At 47.2% G+C, this 20,424-nt stretch overlaps 1 protein-coding gene across 3 annotated transcripts in view; it reads right to left on the reverse strand.

The window, feature by feature from the left end:
* Positions 1–826: 826 nt before the first annotated feature.
* The window catches only part of PHF24 (PHD finger protein 24), a 261,283-nt gene continuing 241,685 nt past the window's right edge, over positions 827–20,424 (reverse strand). For all 3 annotated transcript variants that reach the window (XM_075326812.1, XM_075326807.1, XM_075326799.1), the window contains 2 exons: positions 18,925–19,026; positions 827–6,354 (listed from right to left, as the gene is read on the reverse strand). In XM_075326812.1, coding sequence (XP_075182927.1) covers positions 6,258–6,354; positions 18,925–19,026 — 199 coding nt within the window. In that variant the 3' untranslated portion in view covers positions 827–6,257. The remainder of the gene's footprint in view (positions 6,355–18,924; positions 19,027–20,424) is intronic.

Below are 20,424 nucleotides of genomic sequence, written 5' to 3' on the forward strand. Positions count from 1 at the left end.
CGCAGTGAAGTGAATATTACATGAGAATAATGAGAGGCAGTCGGCAGCAAGAGGCAGCAGCGGCAGAGACAGGAGGGCTGGAGAAGGTGAGTTAATGTTTTGGTTTTTTTTCACTGACATGTGTGTTTTCTCTGGCGCGTGTCACACGGGACCGCATCCACACTACACCCGTGTGGTACGGGTGCGGGCCGTGTGACACCCGTGCTGCGGGAGAAAACACTGACATGTCAGCGCTTTGAAAAACGCACACACGTACAAACGCACACGGACACACGTTCCGTGTGGTTTTACGTGTGTGTGCCTGCTACAATAGGGTAGCATTGCTTAACGTGTCTCCGTGCCGCCGGTACGTGTAAAAAATGACAAACACGTGCCGGCGGCACGGATGTGTGTCGCAGGCCTTAGCAAGTATTCCATTGTCTGTTCACTTCTGCTTGTGGGTATTTATTTGCTGATTGCATGAATGTATCTGTTATTGACCTTCTGTCTTCTGAAAGTATTAAAATCTGCCATTAACCATTTGTTTGCTGCAAGTCCTAGACTCATTATACTTCTACAGATGTTATTGAAATGAACATTTCTGGCTCTGTGTCTTTTATTGTTTCCTGCTCCATTTGTCTCCCCTTATCCTCTATTCTCACCTGATCTGATCCTCTTTCATCTATGTGTTGTCCTGCACTCTCTATTACTTCAGGAGAAACTCTATAGATACGCTTTGTAGTTTGTTGGCAATAATTGGTTCATTTATCACCCGTTTAATCTGATCGAAACAGGAATGTACAATAAAGGCGCATAAAACAAGAAAGCAAACAGCAACAAAAATCTCTGTGCTTCTCATAAGGCTGAATTATATTGTAAAATATACAGTAGAGATTCATCTACAGAAAGTCTAGTGCCGCTGACTCATTGTAACAACCCAGATACATCATGATTGCTACACATTGTACAGAAAAGCTTTGAAGAATTTACATCAGTTTACAGGGAACATCGTTTTTAAAGCAAAGTCGTTCAGACTAGAAGAAAATAAGAAGAATAACCCTTAAGAATTGTGGCGTTCACTTCTATACAGCCATAACATTGTAAGGTCAGATGAACGCGTTCCAGTTTCTATTGAAAAGAACATTCTATTACTTTGTTCTTGAAATCTATAGAAACAGTCGGGAAAATGTGTGAAAACATGGCATACCTTTCTACATCAGTGTGAAAGGGCACTGGAAATCATGGCGATGTTCTGCATCTACAGTGCAGTGTGCATGGAGGATTTCAGAACGCATTAATCGAGAACGATATTATTTATAAATGGCACCTAAAGGGTTTGATCATAAAAAAAAAAAAATGTTACTGAGACTTTAATATAACTTTGGGGACTAGGAATACTAACTCTGTAAGCCCCCTTCACACGTCCGTGAAAAAAACGATCCGTTTTTTCACGTACGTGTTAAAGGGGTGGTTTGCTCCCCGTGTGCCGTGTTTGTGGCACATTCCTGTTCACCGTGTGTTATACGTAATAACACACGGAGAACGGAAAGCTCCGCCTACCTGCTTCTTCCGGAGCTGTCTATGGTGCTGAATGACAGTGTCCGGCACAGGCCACGCCCCGCTGACGCTGCTTCCGGCCCCCAGTGAAGAAGACGCGTTGTTCAAATTCACTAGGGGACGGATGCAGGTGACAGCCGCGGCAGAGACTGCAGGGCTGGTGGAGGTGAGTATGTGTTTTTTTTATTTTTTACAATGCCACGTGTGTTTCTCCGGCGCGAGTCACGTGCACCCGCATCCACACTACTTCCGTGTGGTACGTGTGCGGGACCGTGCTGCCGGAGAAACACTGACATGCATCCGTGTGGAGCACACGGCACACGTCTGCTCCACACGGAGGCATGGGACACTGGCAGAACACGTGCGTGCACATATACCCATTGATTTTAATGGGTATACGTGTTCCCGTGTCTCCGGTACATACGGGCCCGGACCTAGCACGTACCGGAGACACGGACGTGTGAAGGGGGCCTAAGACAGTAGAATTTGAATAGGGTGATATACCACATGTGACCACAACTCCATTACAATGGGGGGCAACAAGACCCCATGGTGGGACCCGCAGTCAATAAACAAAAAAAACAACTTTTGGTCATTGAAAAACTCATTTTAGAATTAATGGGGGTTCCTAATCTTCAATTACAATATTCCTCTGCTTCCAGTTACTTTGGGGAGGAGATTTTTTGCTGATTGACAGTTTGGACAAGTGGCATGAATGCACTGCTGGCCTGAAAGGTTTGCAGCTTTGCCACTGTGGCTTTCAGGAAAAAATGCTGAAACTGCAAATCTATATGGATTCAGCCAACATTAGAGCAGTGCTTACAGTCTCCATAAAAAAGAGCTTTTAAGCAGTGCACTTTGTTCACACTAGAAAAAGGATTTTCCTCAAGAAAGGTGGAGAGCCTGAAAGATTACCGCACTTGCGGTCAAAAACCGCACCAATACCGTACCGAAAACCGCATGCGGATTTACCATGGCTTTGTGCGTTGTTGATGCGTTTTTGGTGTGTTTTTTTCCAGAGGTTGGTCCCTGCGTTTTTTTACCATTATCTATGGCAAAAACCGCTGGTTCCTGCAGAAAAGAAGTGACATGCTCATTCTTTTTCTCAAGAAATTCTGCAGAATGTTCTTGAGAAAAAAACGCAGTGTGCGCACAGCTATTTTTATTTTTCATAGGTTTTGCTGGGGAATGTCTGCAGAAAGGATACAACCATTTTCTTGAGAAATTTCTGCAGCAAAACTGCAAAAAAACCGCGGGTAAAACCGCAGTGTGTGCATAAGGCCTTATGTAGGAGATCGCCCATCTCTGAAAGACTGCAGAGGTGACCACTATTTTAGGAAATGAGCAGCAAACTATAGAATTCAAAATCCTTCTATGTGTTTTTTCCAAAAATAAGCACTAGCAGGAATTTTCAGCATTTTCAGCATAAGGCTTAAATATAAGCCCTACCCCAAAAATAAGCCCTAGTCGCGGTTCAATAATGAAGTGTCCATGCAGTTAGAAAACTTAAAGAATACTGCAGGACACTTCATTATACAAAGCAGAAACCCCCAAAAGAGATAAGAAAGAATAGAGAAGACCCCACAATCATACTCACCAGACGCCGAACAGGAGGACCTGGAGTAGAACGCACACGCCCACACATCGGATAGCGCACACATCAGATCACAAGCACACACTCACCACATCCGGCGATATAGCTTGCTTCTGGCCAGCAGGGGAAAATATGATGGAGTGCAGTGAAGCGCGAGGACCTGCAGTGGAACGTATTAAGGACCTGGGATGGAATGCATTAGTCCACCTCAGGTCTTCTATGTGTTGCACCACAGATCCTTGTGCTCCACTGCACTGCATCCCATCTTCCCCTACCGGCCGGAAGCAAGGTATCAACGGATGTGGTGAGGGGTTGTGTGTGATCTGATTTGTGTCTGTGTGTGATCTGATGTAGGTGAGTGTGTCGGCCAGAAACAGGATAGGACTGCATGGAGCGTACCTGCTGGGAGTTGCCCACCGAAGATTGCAGGAGGACCTGGGTGCCACGCAGATGTCCAGGGTCTGGAAAGTATGATTCTCGTGGGAAGGGGGGTCTGCTTTTTTTGGGGGGGAAACTTTCCCCAAACCGTGTTTCCCCAAGATTAAGCCCTACCCCGAAAATAAGCCTTAGTGTATTTTCCAGGCCAAAAAATAATGTAAGACACAGTGTTTTATTTTCGAAGAAACACGGTATTTTTGAGAAGTTCATTTTTTATACAAGCATTTTGCAGTTGTTTCCATTTAAGAAGATGCCTTTAACACTAGAAGTCCCAGAGAGGGGTCATTTGACATTTCTACCATTGAAACCCTATGGAGCTAGAAATTCCTGGGACTTCTAGTGTTAAAGAAGTTGATCAATTTCATACCTTAAAAAATTGCCTAATTGGTTGCGATAAGGTATAAGCAATCATAGATGCTCCTGTATACACCTGCACTTCATTTCAAGACCCCATGCTGCCCAATAGTGGACTGTGGGTTGGTTATCCCTGTCTGTAGGACTCAGGATGCCTTCAGGCCCAAAAATCAGCCATGTTACCACCTCCTCAGGGGCAGAACGATGTCAGAAGCAATGCAGCAGATGCACAGAGTCAGGAGTCAGGAGAAGTAGACACAGATGGGTCAACCAGGAATGCAATCAGGTAAATAATTTGCGTGCCGATTACTGTAAAGGATCTTGTGGAATGGTGCCACTTCCAAAATTATAAATCATCCAAACAAGATTTGTGCAAATACTAAGAAACAAAGTACACTGGGAGATTTTAGCTCTGAAGATTTCAGAATTATGAGCGCAGCTCTGCAGCAAAATACAATCTGTAACTCAATATAACATACATATTGTAATGCATTTACAGAACATTTTTTTTCTGTAGACTAGGCTCTACTCACACTGAGTTCATAAAGCAAAATGTTTGAAATATATGTCGGGAACTGTTTTTGTGGTTTTATTTTTGCCATTTTACAATGGACGTCAATGACAGATGTAAGAAACTGTAAAAGTTTATAGGCAAAACTGCATTATACACCAATGTTCTGTTGAAAGCAGCGTAAATAGAGCCTTACGTCTATGTATATAAATCGTAAATTTGTGTTTAGCGGTGGACATGCGCCCAAATGTAAATAAATGATAAATTAGGTCTTTACATTACGCATTTACGCATCTCGTAAAATAATTATTCCACTCGCTCATTCCGTGGAATGCAAATAATGTAAACAAACTCAAAACAGACCTTTTTAAAAGTAGTAGAAAGGTCAGTGTCAGGCAGCTGCTGCAAAGGCCTATAACATTTTGGGATCCATGGCAGCACAAACGCACACAATGCAAATAATTTATGTCTAAACCTATGTCGTGAGCACATCATTTATGGGTGAAAACATTGATTTATCATTTCATGGATTTAAGATTTGGTGTTCATCAATTCTTCAACTCTCGTGGCTTAGCTCTTCTTAATTAATATCATGGGATTTTATTTTTATACTTTGTACTTTTGTTCCCAATTATAATATACAATAATAAAGTTGTGGTTTTGGGAAGTCAAAATGATGTGTGAAAACCCCCCGTAGATCCTGTTGAAGAAGCTTTTTCCAGTCAGTGATAAAATATTACACAAAACAGTCTAGTATAGACCCTCATACTTTGCATTTTAGGTAAAGTCTACTGTACACGCTAGAGAATATCTTTCATAAGAACACATCCCTCTACAGGCCACATATACCATGATACTGGCCCATTGGTACCAGCAATACATTCTCTATCATCATTCAGTTTGGCTTTCAAAGTCATTTGTCTGATTGTCTCCAAATTTTGGCATTCGAATTGTATATGTGGTGACATGCTTTCAAAAAAATACCAAGAACGGAGCTAAATGTTTATACACTACATTTGCCAGAATGTAAGTTCTTAGATCTCCACTTTGTCTAAAGGTGAGTTATTTTTTAATAGCACTCCATGTGGTCAGACAGGGTATTACAATTAGAACCTCCAATGGGAAATTCTAAGATAAACCACAGTGATTTAACCAAATGATATGTTTTAGCCTATCTTTCTATTTATGAGCTAAAATGGCACAAAACTGAGCTATTTTTTCTACAGTTTAGTTATGCATTGGCAGATAACCTTACCAAATTACTAATGGTTCTCATAATAAAACCTCTAAAGTATCTAAACAAACTGTTGTGAACTCAAAAAAACATATTTTTGCTTGACATTACTCAAGACGTTAGCAATTTATGGACACATGATTTCACGATTCAAGAGTTACACCCAAACGGTTGTGAAGCAACCTACATTGGCACATTCTTGACACTGTCCTTCGTAAACTAGGACTTTTCGGTCGTTGCGTCCTTCCTCTTCGAAGTAAATAATATAATTAGTGAGATACATTGGTCTTGACGTCCAAGCTGTAGTTTGGGTAACAATGCTGCTTGAGATCCTTCAGGGTGAGGAACCAACATCAACCGTAAGAACGTCCAGGGGGTCAATTATTAAAAATATAAAGTCTTTTGTAAAAGGGCTCATTGGGGAAGACATCTATGTATAGGGCTAATGTAACTGGAGCGTTAGCTCCGCTACAAGGTGGCATCGTCCAGTAGCCAAAAATCCATCTTTCTTCTTCCTGTGACTCATGCAGTTGGCAGCAGTCGGGGACTTGTTAGTCAATTATGGTGACCCGGGCAGAGATCCTGCTGGTTTAGATTGATGGCTTCAGGTGGATAGCAGAACTGTTTGGTCGAGCAGCAAGAATATAAAGAACATTCTCCCTCAAGAAGGCATCCCAGTTCACCTGTCTGCGAGAGACATTTCAGTTAACGCAAAGACAAATTCATTGACTTGTTAAACCTGTGTAAAATTTGTTAATGGGGGTTGTACAGTTTTATACATCCAATTTCCAAATGTCTTACTACATTACCTTAAAGCTGGGGCTACATGGCGACTGTAATGCTCACAGCTGGTGTAGAAGCAGTGTGTGGGGTTAGTGGACCCATTGGACCACAGGAGAGACCCGGGCTTACCGTTTGAGTGGGAGTGGCTTAACTAACTGCCCACCACAAGGCAGACACCAGGTACCACTCCCAGGGCAGTGATTGGGACTGTGGCAGCTGACCCCCCCCCCAGGGCAGGTGATGGACTCAAGAATAGATGGGTACAGGCAGGGTGACTGAGGCAGACTGGACAGGAATGGTGGCCATGGCAGGTACAGACAGGTATAGGAAGGCAGGTACAGGTGACAAACACAGGAGAAATGGGACCTGACAACTAGATAGCAGACTGGTAAACTGACTAACTGAATGTGTTGCGCAGGCACCTCCCCTAATGGAAGGGTGCCTTAAATACACTTCCTGGAAATTGTGAACCGGCTATTTAAGAGGAGGACCGGTGTGCGTGCGCACGCATCTTAGGTGTACCCCCAGTAACCCTGTGCAGCATGTACAGGGTCCAGGAGGGGAAGAAGGCTGCAGCAGGAGAGAGCGGGACCCGGCCAGAGTGGTGAGTCAGGAGGTGTCCCTACAGGGAAAATTACGCTACATGGCAACTTTGGTCACAACACATTTGGCATCACCAATGATCGCAGTCTACAGCTGCTACATTGCAGGCTGATGCAAGTGTATGAGACGCTATGGAAAGCAACAAGCAAGCTGCAAAAACTTGAAAATGGTTGGATTCTTGCAGCGATCTCAATACATTGCAAGAAGCAGTGCCATCCTTGTCACTCGCATTACGCTGCAATGTAGCAACCCAGCAGAGCAATCTTTAGCCGTGCAATCCATCTGGGGGCCAAACTGAAGGTGTAGCCCTGGCCTGAGGGCTTGCTCACACCACCATATAACAAGGATATTTTATCGAGCAGCACTCACTCCAATGTTATATTAGGGGCAGTGCCAATCAGCATCTTTTTTTCTCATGCCGATTCGGCGTGAGAATATAATTGCTGCATGCTGCGATTGACAACGTATCTCGGATCCCGCGCACCCATACATTTCTATGCACCCACATTGGGAATGTGTAGAAGAGACCTAGCATCAGATTTTGGTCGAGACATGCCTGAGCCTGATTAAGAGCCCAGAAGGATTCAGGCAGTGTTGAAAGCCAAAAGGTGGTTTTACATAGTAATAAAAATTAAAATTTATATTTTTCGGAGCAAAACAGTAACAATGCAGTGACATGACAAGAATCTGCATAACTAATCATATGCTAAATAGTTGTGAGTCAAATTTACAGTTAGGTCCAGAAATATTTGGACAGTGACACAAGTTTTGTTATTTTAGCTGTTTACAAAAACATGTTCAGAAATACAATTATATATATAATATGGGCTGACAGTGCACACTCCCAGCTGCAATATGAGAGTTTTCACATCCAAATCGGAGAAAGGGTTTAGGAATCATAGCTCTGTAATGCATAGCCTCCTCTTTTTCAAGGGACCAAAAGTAATTGGACAAGGGACTCTAAGGGCTGCAATTAACTCTGAAGGCGTCTCCCTCATTAACCTGTAATCAATGAAGTAGTTAAAAGGTCTGGGGTTGATTACAGGTGTGTGGTTTTGCATTTGGAAGTTGTTGCTGTGACCAGACAACATGCGGTCTAAGGAACTCTCAATTGAGGTGAAGCAGAACATCCTGAGGCTGAAAAAAAAGAAAAAATCCATCAGAGAGATAGCAGACATGCTTGGAGTAGCAAAATCAACAGTCGGGTACATTCTGAGAAAAAAGGAATTGACTGGTGAGCTTGGGAACACAAAAAGGCCTGGGCGTCCACGGATGACAACAGTGGTGGATGATCGCCACATACTTTCTTTGGTGAAGAAGAACCCGTTCACAACATCAACTGAAGTCCAGAACACTCTCAGTGAAGTAGGTGTATCTGTCTCTAAGTCAACAGTAAAGAGAAGACTCCATGATAGTAAATACAAAGGGTTCCCATCTAGATGCAAACCATTCATCAATTCCAAAAATAGACAGGCCAGAGTTAAATTTGCTGAAAAACACCTCATGAAGCCAGCTCAGTTCTGGAAAAGTATTCTATGGACAGATGAGACAAAGATCAACCTGTACCAGAATGATGGGAAGAAAAAAGTTTGGAGAAGAAAGGGAACGGCACATGATCCAAGGCACACCACATCCTCTGTAAAACATGGTGGAGGCAACGTGATGGCATGGGCATGCATGGCTTTCAATTGCACTGGGTCACTTGTGTTTATTGATGACATAACAGCAGACAAGAGTAGCCGGATGAATTCTGAAGTGTACCGGGATATACTTTCAGCCCAGATTCAGCCAAATGCCGCAAAGTTGATCGGACGGCGCTTCATAGTACAGATGGACAATGCCCCAAGCATACAGCCAAAGCTACCCAGGAGTTCATGAGTGCAAAAAAGTGGAACATTCTGCAATGGCCAAGTCAATCACCAGATCTTAACCCAATTGAGCATGCATTTCACTTGCTCAAATCCAGACTTAAGACGGAAAGACCCACAAACAAGCAAGACCTGAAGGCTGCGGCTGTAAAGGCCTGGCAAAGCATTAAGAAGGAGGAAACCCAGCGTTTGGTGATGTCCATGGGTTCCAGACTTAAGGCAGTGATTGCCTCCAAAGGATTCGCAACAAAATATTGAAAATAAAAATATTTTGTTTGGGTTTGGTTTATTTGTCCAATTACTTTTGACCTCCTAAAATGTGGAGTGTTTGTAAAGAAATGTGTACAATTCCTACAATTTCTATCAGATATTTTTGTTCAAACCTTCAAATTAAACGTTACAATCTGCACTTGAATTCTGTTGTAGAGATTTCATTTCAAATCCAATGTGGTGGCATGCAGAGCCCAACTCGCGAAAATTGTGTCACTGTGTAAATATTTCTGGACCTAACTGTATGTATGAGATAACCAAGATGATTGTCTATAAAATGAAGGTCGTCTCACACGCAAAGCTGCCCATCTCCAAGACTTTTCATTAGCTGCACCATTTTTCTCGAATGTACTACCCAAGACAGTCACAAATTTAAGTATGCCCTTACACACATCTATTTTAAAATGACAAATGTATCCTTAGAACCCTGTGGGCCCAAGAAGTATCCACTTATGTCCAACAAGCTGACATTTTGCAAAGATAAGCATCGCATTTTTTCCTCGCAACTCCAAGACTTTTCTCGAGCTGCACCATTTTCCCTGAAATGCGCCACTTTAAGAATAATTCCAAAAACCCACAGCTTACACTGACGAGCAAAAGGATAACAATGTTGTGAACGTTTCACTGTCAGGCTCCATATCTCACAGTCCAGGAGGAAAAAAGGCAATGCTTACCAATACAAAAAGTCAAACTTGGTGGATGTTAAATGGTTACTTCTTGGGCATAATTTAGGCCCACAGGCATCTAAGGACACATATGCATAAGAGCATACTTTAATCTCTGAATGTTGGAAAGTATTCTGACTGTCTTGGGTAGTGCATTTGAGAAAAATGGTGCAGCTAATGAAAAGTCTTGGCGATAAGAGGATAAAACGCAATGCTTACCTAAAAAGAAATCAGCCTGATAGATATTATCTAAAATGAGTCCATGGGCATCAGCTAGGCTGAGGATACATTTGTCATATACCCTGGGAACAGTCCCACACTCTCTTTCGAGTCATATTTTTTCCTCTTTTACAGCTTTGACAAAGACTTTTCTCTTGCATGTTGACAATTATCATTTTACTTTATGGTTTTATCTTGGCTGCCAAATCTGGCAATGTTCTCAGCTCAAGTTGTAATTTCCGTCAGGCAGATTTATATTAGATGTATAATTTAGGCGTAGTGAGGTCTTTAAACATTTTAACACACGGTAATAAATTAAGGCTGAGTCGTACACTGCAACCAGACATAGTAATTACAGTGAAAAGTAACAAAACTGGTGAAAATTAGATGTTAAATGCTATTTAATGATACTGGATCTTCCGAAATAATTTATGGTGATGCGGCGGGAATTAGTTCTGTGATTTATGGGCCCCGGTGAAAGTTTTCTGCAATATCCTTCTATATAAAAATATCTAATTCACTAATTCAATGCACATTTTGGTAAAATTAGTAAAGAAAATCACGAATAGGCAGAAGGATACCATGCCCACCAGAATGGGAACAACATTTCTTGATGATTAGTTATTTTAGGCAGTCAGAATTAAAGGCACAACCTAACAGGTTTCATGTAAGTTACCCATATTGATTGAGAAATTACGCTGGGACTTCTTGCTGAGATACAGTTGAAACCAGAAGTTTACATACACTATCTATAAAGACACATCTGTATGTTTTTCTCACTATCTGAAATGAAATCAGAATAAAACTTTCTTATTTATATTTGCCAAATGTCAGAATAATGAGAGAGAATATTTAAGGCATTTTTATTACTTTATACAAAGTCAAAAGTTTACATACATTTCATTAGTATTTGGTATTATTGCCCTTAAACTGTATGACTTGGGTGAAACGTTTTGGATCTCCTTCCACAAGCTTTTCACAATAGTTGGTAGGAATTTGGGCCCATTCCTCCTGACAGTACTAGTGTAACTGAGCCATGTTTGTATGTTGTCTTGCTTGCACCGGCCTTTTCAGCTTGGCCCATAAATTTTTAATAGGGTTTAGATCACGGCTCTGTGATGGCCATTCCAAAACATTGACTTTGTTATCATTAAGCCACTTTGTAACCAGTTTGGCAGTATGCTTTGGGTCATTGCCCATTTGAAAGACCCATTTCCGCCCAAGCTTTAAGTTCCTGGCTGATGTCTTGATATGTTGATTCAGTATCTATATATATAATTGCCTTATTCTGTCTGTCTGTCTGTCTGTCTGTCATGCTCCAAAATTGTGTCCTTACGGTGACACAAAGCTGATTGGCCGCTGGGCTCGCCATGGCCCCGCACCCCCCCACACGGATTGGCCACTCGCCCAGGCTGCGCCCCCACACGGATTGGCCAGCCGCTCGCCCAGGCTCCGCCCCCCCACAGATTGGCCTCTCGCCCCGGCACTCTGCAGGCATTGGCAACTCGGCCACGCCACGCCCCGCCCCCCTCACGCAATGCACGCTAGCTCTGGCCCCGCCCACCCCCCCCCGCGCATTCCCCGAACTGACACGGTCACGGAGCCATGACTCCCAGGTGAGTACTGTACTCCCCCCCCCCCCAACGGGAGCCCACATCAGCGTACGCCGCCAACCCAGCCGACACTTACCCTCGCATTGCTGGCCTTTCCGCCGTATGCTGGTGTGGGCTCCCGTGCGAGCGGGGGACGGGATACGTTGGTAACCATGCTAGCATAGTTACCAGCTGGTAACCATGCTAGCATAGTTACCAGCACATCAAGGTCCTGCAGCGGCGGAAGATCCACACGCACACACATAAGAGCACACACACACACATACACACACATCAGATCACACTCATTCTCACAAACACCTCACACACACCTCACACACACATCGCATCCACACACTCACAGCATCCGGCGATATCGCTTGCTTCTCGGCCTCGATACTGTGCTGTTGTGACCTTCCAGGACCTGCCGGAGGATCACATGGCCAGAAGCATGTGGTATCTCCGGATGTTGCGAGTGTGAGCGCGTATGTGCAATATCGTCAATGTGTGTGTACGTGAGTGTATGCGATCGGGTGTGTGTGAGTGTATGCGATCGGGTGTGTGTGAGTGTATGCGATCGGGTGTGTGTCGGTGTGTGTGAGTGTATGCGATCGGATCTGTGAGTGTCGGCAGAGGAGCATGGCGTGCTGGAGGAGGCTGGGAGGAGAGAGGCTGATCCTGGGGAAGGCTGGGATGGGGAGGCTGATGCTGGGGACAGAGAGGCTGATGCTGGGATGAGAGAGGCTGATGCTGGGATGAGAGAGGCTGATGCTGGGGACAGAGAGGCTGATGCTGGGGACAGAGAGGCTGATGCTGGGGACAGAGAGGCTGATGCTGGGGACAGAGAGGCTTATGCTGGGGACAGAGAGGCTTATGCTGGGGACAGAGAGGCTGATGCTGGGGACAGAGAGGCTGATGCTGGGGACAGAGAGGCTGATGCTGGGATGAGAGAGGCTGATCCTGGGGAAGGCTGGGATGGAGAGGCTGATGCTGGGGACAGAGAGGCTGATGCTGGGGACAGAGAGGCTGATGCTGGGGACAGAGAGGCTGATGCTGGGGACAGAGAGGCTGATGCTGGGGACAGAGAGGCTGATGCTGCGTGGAGAGAGGCTGATGCTGGGGACAGAGAGGCTGATGCTGGGGACAGAGAGGCTGATGCTGGGGACAGAGAGGCTGATGCTGGGGACAGAGAGGCTGATGCTGGGGACAGAAAGGCTGATGCTGGGGACAGAGAGGCTGATGCTGGGGACAGAGAGGCTGATGCTGGGGACAGAGAGGCTGATGCTGGGGACAGAGAGGCTGATGCTGCGGGGAGAGAGGCTGATGCTACGGGCAGAGAGGCTGATGCTGCGGGTAGAGAGGCTGATGCTGGCGCAGCATGGCGGATGGAGCACGTTTGGGAGTGCGCAGCATGGGAGATGGAGCACGATGGGGGGTGCGCAGCATAGGGGATGGAGCACGATGGGGAGTGCGCTGCATGGGGGATGGAGCACGATGGGGAGTGCGGAGTATGGCGGATGGAGCACGTTTGGGAGTGCGCAGCATGGCGGATGGAGCACGTTTGGGAGTGCGCAGCATGGCGGATGGAGCACGTTTGGGAGTGCGCAGCATGGGAGATGGAGCACGATGGGGAGTGCGCAGCATGGGGGATGGAGCACGTTTGGGAGTGCGCAGCATGGGGGATGGAGCAAGATGGGGAGTGCGCAGCATGGCGGATGGAGCACGTTTGGGAGTGCGCAGCATGGGGGATGGAGCACGTTTGGGAGTGCGCAGCATGGGGGATGGAGCACGATGGGGAGTGCGCAGCATGGCGGATGGAGCACGTTTGGGAGTGCGCAGCATGGGGGATGGAGCATGATGGGGAATGCGCTGCATGGCGGATGGAGCACGTTTGGGAGTGCGCAGGATGGGAGATGGAGCACGATGGGGGGTGCGCAGCATAGGGGATGGAGCACGATGGGAAGTGCACACCTCCCCCCAACACACACACACGCGCGCGCACTGCACAACACACCACACACACACACTGGGAACCACAAACAACTGCCCTACACAGACACCCACACACACAGACAACGCTGCACACACAAATATACGCACATACCGCACAACATACACATTGCACAAAATATACCTCCCCCCAAAACACACCACACACACACACAAACCGCGCAACACACACACAACGCTACAGACACACAGCGCTCCACAAACAACGCAACACACAAACAACACCGCTCTCACCCCCCGTCACACCCAGACAACACCCAGAACATGTACAGCGCCCTACACAAACACTTGGTAACTACACACAACAACATCTATATATATATATATATATAACAAAAATCATACATGAACTACACAATACGTAAATTCTAGAATACCCGATGCGTAGAATCGGGCCACCTTCTAGTCTATATATATAATTGCCTTATTCTGTCTGTCTGTCTGTCTTGCTCCAAAATTGTGTCCCGGGACATGTCCTTACGGTGACAAACAGCGGATTGGCTGCTGGCCTCGCCATGGCCCCGCCCCCTGCACAGATTGGCCGCTCGCCTTGCCTCGGCTCCTCCCCCCCGCACGGATTGGCCGCTCGCCTCGGGTCCGCCCCCCCTCGCACGGATTGGCCATGTCCTTACGGTGACAAACAGCGGATTGGCCGCTGGGCTCGCCATGGCCCCGCCCCCCCGCACGGATTGGCCGCTCTGCTTCACGGATTCGCCATGGCCCCGCCCCCCCCACACGGATTGGCTGTTCGCCTCGGCTCCTTCCCCCCCACGGATTAACCGCTCTCCTCGCCCAGGCTCCGCCCCCCCTGCACGGATTGGCCGATCGCCCAGGCTCCGCCCCCCACACGAGGTGAGCGCATCAAGGTCCTGCAGGGGCGGAACGCACGCACGCACGCACACACACACACACACACACGATCGCATCCACATACTCACAAAATCCCGTGATATCGCTTGCTTCTCGGCGGCGATACTGTGCAGTGATCTCCAGGACCTGCCGGAGGATCACATGGCCAGAAGCATGTGGTATCTCCGGATGTTGTGATTGTGTCAGCGCGTGTATGCAATCGGATGTGTGTGAGTGTATGCGATCGGATGTGTGTGGGTGTGAGTGTATACGATCGGATGTGTGTGTGAGTGTATGCGATCGGATCTGTGAGTGTCAGCAGAAGAGCACGGCATGCAGCACAGCTGCTGGGACCGGCCACCGGTGGACACAGGGAGAAGTGGGGTGTGTGTGTGAGTGTATGCGATCAGATGTGTGCGTGTTTAATGTCTGATGTGTGACTGTGGAGCACGATGGGGAGTGCGCAGCATGGGGGATGGAGCACGATGGGGAGTGCGCAGCATGGGGGATGGAGCACGATGGGGAGTGCGCAGCATGGGGGATGTAGCACGATGGGGGGTGCGCAGCATGGGGGATGGAGCACGATGGGGAGTGCGCAGCATGGGGGATGGAGCACGATGGGGAGTGCGCAGCATGGGAGATGGAGCACGTTTGGGAGTGCGCAGCATGGGGGATGGAGCACGATGGGGGGGTGCGCAGCATGGAGGATGGAGCACGATGGGGGGGGTGCAGCATGGGGGATGGAGCACGATGGGGAGTGCGCAGTATGGGAGATGGAGCACGATGGGGGGTGCGCAGCATGGGGGATGGAGCACAATGGGGGGTGCGCAGCATGGGGGATGGAGCACGATGGGGAGTGCGCAGCATGGTAGATGGAGCACGTTTGGGAGTGCGCAGCATAGGGGATGGAGCACGATGGGGAGTGCGCAGCATGGGGGATGGAGCACGATGGGGGGTGCGCAGCATGGGGGATGGAGCACGATGGGGAGTACGCAGCATGGGAGATGGAGCACGTTTGGGAGTGCGCAGCATAGGGGATGGAGCACGATGGGGAGTGCGCAGCATGGGGGATGGAGCACGATGGGGAGTGCGCAGCATAGGGGATGGAGCACGATGGGGAGTGCGCAGCATAGGGGATGGAGCACGATGGGGGGTGCGCAGCATGGGGGATGGAGCACGATGGGGAGTGCGCAGCATGGGGGATGGAGCACGATGGGGAGTGCGCAGCATAGGGGATGGAGCATGATGGGGGATGCGCAGCATGGGGGATGGAGCACGATGGGGAATGCGCAGCATGGGGAATGGAGCACGATGGGGAATGCGCAGCATGGGGAATGGAGCACAATGGGGAGGGGGGAATTGGAGAACAATGGGGAGTGGGAATGGAGCACGATGGGGGTGCGCAGCATGGGGGATGGAGCACGATGGGGGGTGCACATCTCCCCCCAAAACACACACACACACTGCCACACACGCACTGCACAACACACCACACACACACACTGGGAACCACAAACACTGCCCTACACAGACACCCACACACACAACGCCGCACACACACAACACCCAACACACAAACACCGCGGCACACACAAATATACGCATATACCGCGCAACACACACATTGCACAAAACATACCTCCCCCAAAACACACACACACACCCACACAAACCGCGCAACACACATACACAATGATACAGACACACAGCGCTCTACAAACAACGCAACACACAAACAACACCGCTCTCACCCCCCGCCACACCCAGACAACACCCAGAACATGTACAGCCCCTACACAAACACTTGGTAACTACACACAACATCTATATATATATATATAACAAAAATCATACATTAACTACACAATACGTAAATTCTAGAATACCCGATGCGTAGAATCGGGCCACCTTCTAGTTGCCACATAATCTTCTTTCCTCATGATGCCATCTATTTTGTGAAGTGCACAAGTCCCTCCTGCAGCCAAACAACCCCACTACATGATGCTGCCACCGCTGTGGTGTTCTTAGGCTTCAAAGCTTCTCCCTTTAATCTCCAAACGTAACGTTGGTCATTGAGCCCAAACAGTTCAATTTCAGTTTCGTCAGATCATAGGACTTGTCTCCAAAAATTAAGGTCTTTGTTCCTGTGTGCATTTGAAAACATTAATTTGGCTTCTTTATGTTTCTTTTGGAGTAATGGCTTCTTCCTGGCAGAGTGGCCTTTCAGCCCATGTTATTACAGTACTCGTTTCACTGTGGATAATGACACTATCTTACCAGCTTCCGCCAGCATCTTCACAAGGTTTTTTGCTTTTGATCTTGGTTGATATGCACATGTCTGACCAAAGCACGTTCATCTCTGGTACACAGAACCCATCTCCTTCCTGAGTGGTATGATGGCTGGACATTCCCATCTTGTTTGTACTTGCATATAATTGTTTGTACAGATGAACAAGGCACCTGCAGGTATCTGGACATTGCACCCACGGTTGAATCACACTGTAATACTATTGTATGTTTTGAGGATTTCGATAGCGTTAGGGCAATGACAGCCAGAGACGAGTTTGTGGTACAAGATGTTTATGATATGTAACCACGGTAGATACACAACGGAAATACACAGTATAACAAACACATGAAAATACCTTTCCGAAACGGAGCGAAGGGGATTCCCGGGGCCACGCACCGGACTCCCCCAGGGAGACCACCAGAGCGAACCCCTATACAGGGACTGTCCGGCAATCAACCCCGGAAGGCCTAAATGCGCCGCAGCCGGGACACAAGGGGCAAGCGGTAAAGTCCAGAAGTGTCCGTACGGGATGAAAGTCCAGAATGGTTATGAACCGGAAGAAACCGGGCAGACGTGCTGACCAAAGACGGCAGACGGAGTCCGGGCACAGTTTGAAGAAACCGGGTATGGTCCAGAGTCGGTCGGTAGATTTTCAGGAGGATCCAAAGGTAATCAAGCAGCAGCAGCAAAGCAGGAGCACACAGCAAGCAGTATACTCAGGCACTGGACTAGGCTTAGAGGCGGCCTTTTAAGCAGCTGGACAGGAAGTAGGGCAACAGAACATAAAACTCCATGTTAACCAAGGGCAAGCTCTTTCAAAAGAGGACTGGAAAACCAGGAAACCTGACACACACTTGTGCAACTCCACAATTCTCTTCCTGAGATCTTGGCTGATTTCTTTTGACTTTCCCATGATGCTACACAAAAAAGCAGTGTGTTTCATGTGTGCATTAAAATACATCCACAGGGGTGTCTCTAACTAACTCCGATGTTGCCAATAAACCTATCAGAAGCTTTCAAAGACATGACATCATCATATGGACTGTCCCATACTCTTTAAAAGCATAGTACTCTTAGGGGCCCTTTGCACACTACGACATCGCAAGCCGATGCTGCGATGCCGAGCGCAATAGACCCCGCCCCCGTCACAGCGGCGATATCTTGTGATAGCTGCCGTAGCGAATATTATCGCTACGGCAGCTTCACATGCACTCACCTGTCCTGCGACGTCGCTCTGGCCGGCGACCCGCCTCCTTCCTAAGGGGGCGGGTCGTGTGGCGTCACAGCGACACATCCCGCCCACCTCTTTCCTTCCGCATTGCAGACGGGAGGCAGGTAGGAGATGTTCCTCGCTCCTGCGACTTCATACACAGCGATGTGTGCTGCCGCAGGAATGAATAACAACATCGTACCGTAGCTGCAGCCAAAATAATGAAAATGACCGACACTACACCGATCATACGATACCGACGCTTTTGCGCTTGGTAATCGTAGTTAAAACGATTTACCCACTACGATGTCGAGAGCGATGCCGGAAGTGCGTCACTTTCGATTTGACCCCACCGACATCGCACCTGCGATGTCGTAGTGTGCAAAGGGCCCCTTAGTGAATGTAAACTTTTAACTTTGTAGAAAGTAATAAAAATGCCTTAACACATTCTCTCTCTCCCTATTCTGTAATTTGGCAAATATAAATCATTTTGGTTCCTAATTGACCTAAAACAGGAAAAGTTTATTCTGATTTCATGTCAGATAGTGAGAAAAACATGCAGATGTGTCTTTATAGAGAACAGAGGGAAACTTCTGGTTTCAACTGCAGATGATGAGAGAGCCATCTTGTCGAGGTTCTGGACACAGAATTGTTCTCAGCAATTATTATGCATCAAATTTATAGGAATAACTCAAAATAGGTCAAGATTATGTCCAAACAATACTAACTAATTCTGGCCATCTATCATTTTATTGGGATCTGAAAAAGGTTGTTCAGGACTATTTTAATCCTTGGCAACCCTAATCCAATGTAATGGCACTTTTAAAATCCAACTAAAATATTCCCATATTTGTTGCACAGCTCAATAGTTGTTGAACTAATAGGACACCAAACTCACTTGTTCTCATCCGGATCTGTAGCCAATGGTACCTTTTCTTGGCTTTTTCCACTTGTGCTGCTGGCTGGGCTGCTCTCAGACATGGGTCCAACATGGCTTATACTGGAATAATGGGTAAGAACGGAACATATTGCAGATTATATATGGGAATTTGGACTTTCCTATCTAAACCTTATTCGTATGTAGGACAACCAAGCTAGACAGGCTACAAACTACAGAGAGGTGGCTGCCATTTAAACAAATTTTAGACAGATCAACCAAATAAAGACTACCACAAACACCACATCATTTAACAAAGCCATGACAATAGTATAGTTAATGAGGTTTTCACGGATATATAATCAGCACATAAATATACCGAAGTGCTACATTAAATGCCGGCAAGACATGGTCATTCGTATTGAGTGTCCACCATTACTTGCCTCCATAACTAGACTAACATTGGTCTTGCTAAGAAAGTCCTCATAAAAAAGTCCTTTGAAACTGCAAAAACTGTTAAGGGGGTTTTACACGCAGTGACATCGCTAGCAATGTCGCTCGTGAAAGCACTTGCCCCCGTCGTTTGTGCGTCACGGGCAAATTGCTGCCCGCGGCGCACAATATCGCTAGTACCCGTCACACGTACTTGCCTTCCCAGCGACATCGCTGTGGCCGGCGAACAGCCTCTTTTCTAAGGGGGCGGTACATGCGGCGTCACAGCGACGTCACACAGCAGCCGTCCAATTGAAGCGGAGGGGCGGAGAGAAGCCACATGGAAGTCACACGCACCTCGTTGCCGTTGAGTATTTGGTGAGTTTTTTTACATCAGTATTTGTAAGACAAAACCAAGAGTGGGTGATAAATACAGAAGTTGTGTTATGATACTTTTCTTCTAATTGCTCAACTCCTGGTTTTGGCTTACAAATACTGAGATAACAACTCTCCAAATACTCAAAGTGTGGGGAAGGCCTTAGGCTGCTTTCACACCTCCGTTTTTTCCTGTGCGGCACAATCCGGCGCTTTGCAGAAAAACCGCAACCGTTTTTTTTTGCCGCCGCTTGCGTTTTTTTTTGCATAGACTTTCATTAGTGCCGGATTGTGCCGCATGGGCTTGCGTTCGGTCCGGTTTTTGCCGCATGCGGCAGATTTAGCCGATGCGGCGGCCGGATGGAACGCTGCCTGGCACGTTTTTTTGACAAGCGGCAAAAACCGGACGGGCCGCATGTCAAAAACTTATGCAAAGGATGCATAGGTTTTAGAGCCGGATTGGCCGACTCTGCTAAAACCGGAGGTGTGAAAGCAACCTTAGGGTGCGTGCCCACATGCTTCAGCTGCGTCCAAAACGCTGCGTTGTACAGTACAAACACAGTGGATGGATTCCTAGAAATCCCGTGCCCACTGTGCTTGTTTTTCTGCAGCAAACACTGATCTGCAGTGCAGCTTTCCAGACTGCAGAATGGCAATTGTTTGTTGCGGAATCGCATGCGTCCTCCATAGGGAGAACACAGCGAGGAGACCGCA

The sequence above is a fragment of the Anomaloglossus baeobatrachus genome, chromosome 1 (assembly GCF_048569485.1).
Source record: "Anomaloglossus baeobatrachus isolate aAnoBae1 chromosome 1, aAnoBae1.hap1, whole genome shotgun sequence".
NCBI classification, from domain to species: domain Eukaryota; kingdom Metazoa; phylum Chordata; class Amphibia; order Anura; family Aromobatidae; genus Anomaloglossus; species Anomaloglossus baeobatrachus.